General features: G+C 42.5%; 1 protein-coding gene across 2 annotated transcripts in view; it reads right to left on the bottom strand.

Annotated features, from left to right (window-relative positions):
- Nucleotides 1-8,824: 8,824 nt before the first annotated feature.
- Nucleotides 8,825-9,989, bottom strand: part of LOC144084519 (WW domain-binding protein 1-like) — a 38,257-nt gene continuing 37,092 nt past the window's right edge. For both annotated transcript variants that reach the window (XM_077613043.1, XM_077613041.1), the window contains one exon: nucleotides 8,825-9,363. In XM_077613043.1, coding sequence (XP_077469169.1) covers nucleotides 8,921-9,363 — 443 coding nt within the window. In that variant the 3' untranslated portion in view covers nucleotides 8,825-8,920. The remainder of the gene's footprint in view (nucleotides 9,364-9,989) is intronic.

Here is a 9,989-nt window from a genome sequence, read left to right as displayed (position 1 = left end):
TTTTTGCATATTTATCATCATACACAAAGGTTTCAGATCACCAAACCAATTTTAGTGTGATACAGAGACAACCCAAGGAAATAGAAAATGCAGTTTCAAAATTTTAATTTGTGATGAGTCTTTCACAACACTTTGGAGTAATTATGGCCTACTCTTTTGAGCAGAATTGTCTCAATTCTGCAATATTCGAGGCTTTTCTAGCATGAACAGCCTCTTTCAGATCACACCACAGCATTTCAATAGAATTTAAATCCAGACTTTGACTTGGCCACCCTAAAACTTTAACTTTATTTTTTATTTTATTTTAGAGAGATCTGCTGGTTTGCTTTGATTGTTGTCATGCTGCATACTTCAAGAGTGCTTGAGTTTGAGTGCATGAACTGAGGGCCGGACGTTCTCCTTCATAATTTCCTGGTAGACAGCAGAATTCTTTCTTCCATCAATTACAGCAAGTTGTCCTAGTCCTCAGGAAGCAAAGCAGTCTAAGACTATCACACTGCCACCACCAGGCTTCACTGTTGGTATAGTGTTTTTTTGATGGAATGCTGTGCCATTTTTTTCGCCAAATGTAATGGGCCATACACCTTCCAATAAGTTCAACTTTTGACCCATCAGTCCACAGAATGTTCTTCCAAAAGTGTGGAGGATCATAAAGATGTGTTTTTGCAAACGTAAGACGAGCCTTTATATTCTTTTTGGACAGCAATGGTTTTTGCCTTGAAACTCTGCCACTCATGCCAGCTTTGGCCAGTGATTTTCTTATAGTAGAGTCATGAACATTGATCTTAACTGAGGCCAGCGAAGCCTGGAGTTCTTTCTATGTTTTTCTAGGTTCCTTTGTGTCCTCCTGGATGAGTCGTCGTCACACTCATAAAGTAACGTATATACAAGCTGCTCGCACGTATAAGCTGCATGCTTAAAATTGCCTTAAAATTGTTGAATTTTAAAATATCTCGCGTATAAGCTGCCCCTGTTCACAATAAACAACCCCATATTCATGGTTTTAATAGGGAGAACAAATTATCGCGGTTAATGGGGGGTCAGACCCCCCCGCGAAAAGTGAAGGTGGTGGTGGTGGTGCCATCACTGGTGCTTCCACACTTGGGTTGGAATTTTCAGCTGAGGCTTGAACTCTTCTCTTGTCCCACTTCCCCTAAAATTTTTAATAGTTGCGATTATCGCGGTTAATGTAGACCAGACATGGCCGCAATAAACGAAAAGCCGCAAAGTAGGGTATTTAAAAAAAATATATATATATTTTTTAGTGCTGAGTCCTAGTAGCAAGCGGAGGACATTAACTGCCCATGTTTCTTATTTTTCATCTTAGCTTCATCTCCCCGTGTGGTTTTCATCGTTTCACGATTCCGTTTTGTTTTCCCTAAGTAACTCCCCTTCCTTTTTAAACAACTGTAAAACTGATTATTTATCTCTCCTTTCCCGTCTTTTATCGCTCTTATCTTTTGGTTTCTAGTTCTCAATTCTAACTTCCATATCCGCGCACAAGATTACATCAAATGTTCCACCTGCAGGCCAGCTGGGGTTTAATTTTTTTGTGCGCTTGGCCCATTTCCTACATAGGTCTTCAATTTTCTATTTCCTCGTCAGATATTTGACTCCCAAAATCATCATCGCAGGATAGGCTATCTTAGCAATGTTTTCCCAATAGCGAGTTAGTAAGTAACTGTTTATTTATATCGTAGAGCTATCTTAAAAAAATCAACAAGCTTCGTTCAATGTCAGTGGATTAAAATTAAAATTTACGTAGACCGTCTGTTTATATTAAGCTGGATAGTAGACGTTAAGACAAAATGACTTAAATTCAAACGCAGTAAGTGGTGGTGTCTATTCGCAGAGTTAATCTTTATCAACTCGATTATATTCTAAATTCTCCTCAAGTGAGTAATACAAAAATTCAAAAGAATGCAATAGACACAAAAAATAAAAACACACATTCCGCTCTCAAGGGAAACCACTCACAGCGCTTTCAGAGATTCTAACTACACTAACAACTGCACCTAAGTCTCAACTCAACTCTTCCCACAAAAATACAATCCAGCTCTCCCTCAACAAGACAAGAAAAGTGACGTATTTACTCGAATATAAGCCGCTTTTGTCGGACAAGAAAATGATGACTGAATCAAGGGTACGGCTTATATGCGCATAAAAACACGATATGCACGAAACTGCAACTTGACGACGCCATGACATGATGAGGTCACGGCAAACAGACGCTGTGATGTCATGATGCAATGATGCTGTGATGTCATGATGCAATGATGCTGTGATGTCATGATGCAATGATGCCGTGATGTCATGACGCAACACAATGCAGCCTGATACGGTCATTTATTTCAAAATACCGTAGTTTAACGTGGTCAGACTGGCCAGACGTGAGTACACTTACTTGTCTGCTATTGCTCGATCAGGGCACCACCATCTTACTGTAGTTAAACGTGCTCTGACCGTAGCGTTTACCATGTCAGCACATCACAAAAGTTGAAAGCTGATCGAAGCTCTTGTAGTCGATCATTAAAATATAAACCTTGATACCTGCGAAATGTGTATGCTATTATTGCACCCAGAAACTTGGTAAACACTACGTATACCGCTAAGGGCATATTTCCCGAATACGGGATGAATAAAGTTATCCAATCCAATCCAATTTCCTGGTTGTGCTTACGTTACTTCCTTTTTGAATTTGTCTACGTGCAAACAACACCCCCCCCCCCCCCCCTTTCGGAACACAGAAAGGAGATGATTGTACCTTTGTAATTATGAAATAAAAGAAAATTCTGCTTTGATTTTTTTCCATTTTATTTCTTGTTCGAAAGTGTTGCAGTAATATGAACAATCGAAAAAAATTGAGATATTTCGACATTACAAACAATTTAGCTGACAACATCTTATACTTCTGGTAAGAAAATTGTAATTTATGTCAGTAACAAGCATCGGGTTCTTATCAAGATAGACATTTCTTTTTTCAAATTGAATAATTTGATATTTTGCATTTACAAAGATAGGCATATTAATTTATGATATTGACCCTGACATTATGCTTTTGATTCTTACAGTATCTCAAAAATACCACGTGATGATTTTTCTTAAGATTTTCCCTTCAAAGTAACAAATTTGTACTCCCTATTAAAACCATAAATATGGAGGTGAAAATTGTGAATCAGGGGGCAACTTATACATGAGAAATCGTAAAATTCAACAATTTTAAGGCAGTTTTAAGGGTGCGGCTTATGCGCGCAGGGCGGCTTATATGCGAGTACATATGGGCCGCACGCACAGAGAAAAGACCACAGCACTTAATTCAGCATACCTGAGTCAAACCGCAATACATTATCGAAGAACCTGTGCTTTTTTACTCATTCTATTATTCCTGGGTGCAAACTAACCAGCGTCAAATTTGTGTTTACTGTTCCAGAAGTGACCAATCAAACAGTTTTCCATAAAGAGTTTTAACTTTATGTTTTTAACACTTTTAACACTTTATTTTCCAAACAGTCCTATATCCTCATATGCAGACTATTTTTGGGGATTTCCGGAGTTTCGGGAGGCTGTCAGGACACCCAGAGTTTGTGTTGCTTGTCCGGGTAAACTACAGAAATTCCGGAGAAGTTGGCAGCTCTGATATTCATGTTAATGAACATATATATGTAAATATGAAAGATTGTAGCCGAGGGCTAATTCCATCATTACTCCCTTGTGCAGGTTGAAGGTAAACGATGACCCATACACACACACCCTAACTTTATAAGAAAAGAGAATATAAAATTTGATTTAAAAAAGTATTTTTGTTGTTCTGTTGTGCAATAAAAATAAGACATCACCCTCTTAGTACTATGAAAAGTAAAGAATAAAACCTGCAGAAATTTTCACAAGTGTCTAGCTTTATCAACTTCCCTTCAAACCAAAAGTTGCTGTGCGATATTAAATAAATAAATAAAATAATCAACTGAAGATATCATCGCATTTGGCAAGCAGACTATTTTCAGCCTCACAAAAAGAAACAGTGTAAGTTTACCTCACATATGGCCATTTAGAATGTCGGCAGTGGGCTGCTCTCTGCCCTCACTGGAAGACATTGCCAGCCCTCGTTACCTCAGCAGAGCCAGGAACATCATCGGGGACCCATACCACCCTGGTCACAATCTGTTCCAGCTGCTGCCCTCTGGCAGACGCTATAGGTCCCACAAAGTACGGTCAAATATATTTAATGACAGTTTTTCCCCACATCCATCAGAACTCTAAACTTGCGGTAACACAACACACAATCCCTTCTGTGTAATAACTTTGGGGTGAGGTAATATGAAAAGACGTTTGGGCGGAGATCTGCCTCCTACTGGCTGACTGAAGGTAAGTGAAAGACAGTGAGAGGTAGGTGATCCGCTCGGGGGGGTGATGCGATGTATCCATAATGGCAGAATGCCAAATTACGAGTCCGAAACTATCACTTATTTGGGTCTTTTGCCAAGAAAACGCACCTTATGGAGAAGCACTACCAATTTTGTCATACGCAGTTTCTGGGTGTGATGACAATTAGGCTTTTGTTGTTGATGATGATGACAGGGCCTATGTCCGATTATTATTATTTACAAAAAATAAAATAAAATAAAAAAAGTTGGGATAAACCCATTTTTACCCCCGATAACAAGTTTTAGATTTTTGCAACCTTTTCATTTACAAGGAATGGGAAAACACCTGAATATCAAGTAAGAAAAATATTAGACTATCCTCAACGGTGGGTTAAGGACATTTCAATAAGGCTGCCTGCTCTTTGCACAGGTATTTACGAGGCATTAAAAAAAGTTAAGAAAACGCCAGGAAGAATTCACTTAGATCTTTTAGTGTTGTCCTGCATCTTATAACCTGACAACCAGTAGTTTAAATTTGTCCTCTGTAGAGGACATTTCTAAACCTAAATATCTCCCACACAATGCATCAAATCACATTAACTTTTGTGCTCTATAGAGGACATTCAGAGCTTTCCAATGATACCAAATTTCTTTTGCAGTATTCCAATTACTTCACATAGATTGGGGAATTTCAAAATAAATGTGTTTGGACATTTTTTTTCTCCTGGTAGTCAGGAGGCTAGTCGCTTATTTTGACTGTTATTGTCCTTTGGGGTTCATGCTCCATGTTAGCCTTTATTGCTAACCTAAAAACACGTTTCCTCTTCTCCTGAGCGTTGGTCTGGAGCTAGCGTTCATCTCGTAACAGCGCCCCTCTTTTCTGTGGTGGTCAGGTGGTTTAATTGCAGTTTAAAATTATCAAATTTTTATCGAAAGTTGTTATTAATATTGTTGCCAAAAATTATTTCACAATAACTATTATTATCATTTCATCGCCAAACTACTGATAACAGTATATTCATTCATTAAATTTTCACACCGCTTATCCTTGTCGGGGTTGTGGGGGTGCTGGAGCCTATTCCAGCTGTCTTCGGGCGAAAGGCTGACTACACCCTAAACTGGTCAACAGTCAATTGCAGAGCACAAATAGAGAGACAACCATTCACACTCCCTATCACACCACCACCGAGTCGGAATTTGAACTCAGTCAGACAGACTGCACCGAAGACACGTGAAAGAACCACATCACCAACGGGTGGCCTATACCAAACAGTACAGTTATAATAAAATAATTTTTGCAGGAAGAAGTCATTCATTTTGGCTTCATTTTTTGCTTAAAACATGTGTAAATCAAATGAACTCAATATTACTATTACATTGCAAACATATTTGCAAAAAGTGGCATTAATCCAACTAATTGATTAATCAGAGTAATTCATGAGCACCTCCCGCCCAGACACGGGTCACCGGTGGAGGGGCACGATGGCGAGCGTTTGGTGGCCGGGCCTACACCCATGGGGCCCAGCCCAAAGGGACGACATAGGTTCCCCCTCACATGGGCTCATCACCTATGAGAGGGGCCAAAGAGTTCGGGTGAGTGAAAAGCTGGGCGGCAGCCAAAGGAGGGATCCTTGGCGGTCCGATCCCCGGCTGCAGAAACTGGCTTTTGGGATGTGGAATGACATCACTCTGATTGGCAAAGAGCCTTAGCTAGTGTGTGAGGTCGAGAAATTCCGGCTTGTAGTCGTGCCCACCTCTACTCTCCTCTCGTGGGGGGTCTGACACTCTTCCACTTTGGAGTTGCTCACGGTGGGAGGCGCTGAGCAGGTGTGGGCATACTTATCGCCCCCCATCTCGGTGCCTGCATGTTGGGGTTTACCCCGGTGGATGAGAGGGTAGTATCCCCCCGTCTTCGGGTTTGGGGATGGGACCTGACTGTTGTTTGTGCGTATACACCAAATAGCAGTTCAGAGTACCCACCCTTTTTTGAGTCCATGGAAGGGGTGCTGGAGAGTGCTCCTTTGGGGGACTCCCTCGTTTTGCCGTCGGCAACGACAGTTAGACATGGAGGGGAGTGATTGGGAAGAACGCCCCCCCTGATCGGAACACGAGTGGTGTTCTATTGTTAAATTTCTACGCTCGTCGTGGACTGACAATAATGAACACCATATGCAAGCGTAAGGGTGTCCATATGTGCACTTGGCATCAGGACACCCTAGGCCGCAGTTTGATGATCGACTTTATGTTGGTGTCATCGGACCTGCGGCCGCATGTCTTGGACACTCGGGTAAAGAGAGGGGTGGAGCTGTCAACCGATCACCACCTGGTGGTGAGTTGGCCCTGATGGTGGGGGCGGATGCCCGTGCGGCCCGGGAGACCGAAATGTTTCGTGAGGGTCTGCTGGGAACGCCTGGCGGAGTCCCCTGTCAGAAGGAGTTTCAATTCCCACCTCCGACAGAGCTTCTCACATGTCTAGGAAGAGGCGGGGGACATTGAGTCCGAGTTGACCATGTTCCGCGCTTCTATTGCTGAGGCAGCTGACCGAAGCTGCGGCCGCAAGGTGATCGGTGCCTGTCGTGACGGCAATCCCAGAACCCGCTGGTGCACACCGGCAGTAAGGGGATGCTGTCAGGCTGAAAAAGGAGTCCTATTGGGCCTCTTTGACCCGGAGGCAGCTGACAGGTACCGGGTGGCCAAGCAACACGCGTCTCTGGTCGTCTCCGAGGCAAAAACACGGGCATGGGAGGAGTTCGGTGAGGCCATGGAGAACGAATTCCGGGTGCCTTCAAGGAAATTTTGGTCCACCATCCGACGTCTCATGATGGGGAAGCAGTGCACTATCAACACAGTGTACAGTGGGAAAAGGGCGCTGCTGACCTCGACTCGGGATGTGGTGAATCGGTGGGCCGAATACTTTGAGACCTCCTCAACTCCACCAACATGCCTTACCCTGAAGAAGCAGAGCCGAGGGACTCTGGGGCGGATTCTCTTATCTCTGGGGTCGAAGTCCCCGAGGTGGTCAAAAAGCTCCCCTATGGCAAGGCCCCGGGGGTGGATGAGATCCGCCTGGAGCTTCTAAAGCAGTGGTACTTAACCTGGTTGGAGTTGCCAAACCCCACCAGTTTCATATGCGCATTCGCCGAACCCTACTTTAGTGTAAAATAAAATACAGTAATGCCTTGAGATAAGAGCTTAATGCGTTCCGGGACCGAGCTCGTATGTCAATTTACTCGTATCTCAAATCAATGTTTCGCATAGAAATGAACTAAATATAATTTAATTTGTTCCCACCCTTTGAAAAAAACAGCAAAAACAGGATATTACAATGGAAAAACATTTTTATTGGTTCTAATTCACCATCTACGTGGGTATATGAAAAAAAAAACTTCATGAAAAAACTTCAAACAAAACTTCATTCTAATTTTGTGTTTATTATTTTTTACTTTTCTTATTCGGGCTTGGCCCTTTTTGCCGTGCTCCACCTTCCCTTTTAGCGGGAGTTTTTAAAAGAGACCTATCGCGGATTGTTTGCTTTTGTCTCCCCTTCAAAATATTACGAAAATGACGCACATAAATGTCCTCACAATAGGATAACACACGACCACTTGCCAACTTGTTTGGGTGTTCCTGTCGTATTGGCGAGCAGGCTCCATCACACATACACCTTGGTCATCTGGGAGGGACTCGGAGTGGAGCCGCTGCTTCTCCGAATCAAGAGGAGCCAGGTGAGTTGGTTCAAGCATCTGATCAGGATACCCCCTGGACACCTCCCTAGGGAGGTGTTCCGGGCACGTTCCACCGGGAGGAGGCCACGGGGCCGACCTCGGACACGCTGGGTAGACAGTCTCCCGACTAGCCCAGGAGCGCCTTGGGGTCCTCCCGGAAGAGCTAGGGAGAGGGTAGTCTGGGCTTCCCTTCTGAGGCTGCTGCCCGCACAACCCGAGATGAGACTTGTGAGCAATGTTGTGTGTTGTTGAAATATTGAGCCCTATCATAACTTTAATACTGTGTCTTTTCTGCTCATCTTTCAACAAATGTGGATCTTCCCGGAGTTGCTCCCTTATCTTACTCTATGTACGAATGTGCCACACACCGTTGTTATTGTGATTGTCCACATCCTCGTGACAGATCCCCTCGTCCAACCTTATCCTTACTTTATCTGGTGTCAGCGTCCCTGGTTGTGGTGTCTAGTACTACTTTAAATGTGGGTCTTTTTTATTGTTTTCGTTTTTCACTTTTTCCTGAGGCGCTGTAATTGGCTCATACAAGTTTTTGAATGTTGAATTGTAAATTCGTTGAAATTTAGCTAATCTAGTATAGCATGTAAAGCAAAATTACATGCTGCCTGAAATATGTCGGTCATTCGTTGTTACTGCACCAATAAAATACTAAATTCAAAGACAAGAATAGCCTTTTTCATTCATACTAAGAAACCAAAATTGCAAAATGTATTGAACGATTAATTGTGGTTTAATCACAAACCGTTGTATTATTCCTTGTTTTATTTATCATGGATATATAACAAGCTATCCATGTAGCACAGTTGAAGACGATCATGTTCACCAATGAATCTGTGGGTCTGGACCCATTGGTATGTGTTCATCTGCATTTTCAGTACGCGGATCATGATTTAAGTTTCTGCTTTGAAATCCCTGGGAACCATAGTGAAGACAGGTATCCTCAGTTTGTCCCGATCCATCAGGCCGATCCCAAAATTCGTGGCCATCTAAGACTTCAATCCCAGAGTCTCCTGTGTTGTGCCGGTACCTGCCCTGCAACATATCCTTGTTGTTGGAAGCACTTTGAGAGTTGAGCTGATGAATCCCTAGTATGGCTGTGCAAACGGCATCACTAGGGATGGATATGGGTATGTGATGACAGGATTCATCATGTCTTTCTGCGGGTGGAGATGTTGCCAGGACAGCTGTGTAAGGAGGTGGAGGAGTAGATGGATGTTCAACAACTTCGTCATAGGCTGGCAACAGGTAGGAGGGTAAGAATCCTAAGGAATGACAATCAAAGATAATGATTACTTTCAACCAAAAATAAAAAAAATATCTCCTTTATATTTTTAACACTTCCATTTACTAAAATGAATATTTTTGGAAGGTTACAAAAAATAATGTTGTAGTTTAAGTTTCATATGTACATTTACAAGTCTTCGTTTGATCAGATTATAAACAAGTGGTGCCTGAGTGCGAAGGGCTCTATTGTTCTTCAAATTAGGGCCTGAGCGGAGAACAGATGTTGAAAAATGGCAGAAATCAGGGCACCGCTTCTTTTTCAGGGCTGAAATGGGTGGCACGCAGTGCAGAAAAAGAGGCAAAATTTCACAGTAGAAGAATGACATGTCGAATAATACGAACAGCTGACAAGGACGCCCTCTTGCCTTTTCCTATTCTCTTCGGATTACATTTCGCATTGCGCACAGAAAGACTACGGCACGTTTGCAGCATTATTTGGATTTTGAATTGCCGTTGAAAATGCCTCCAAAGGTTCCTGCGTAATCTAAATATAAAGAAAGAAGTGAATAGTTGGAAATCGTCAATGATATTTTTTTCCGAGGACACCAAGCGAGTGGTAAACTCTTGGAATACAATAAAATTATCGTTAAAATGGAGAATGCCC

The sequence above is a fragment of the Stigmatopora argus genome, chromosome 11, assembly GCF_051989625.1.
Source record: "Stigmatopora argus isolate UIUO_Sarg chromosome 11, RoL_Sarg_1.0, whole genome shotgun sequence".
Lineage (NCBI taxonomy): Eukaryota > Metazoa > Chordata > Actinopteri > Syngnathiformes > Syngnathidae > Stigmatopora > Stigmatopora argus.
This window is presented reverse-complemented; position numbering and strand designations above follow the sequence as displayed.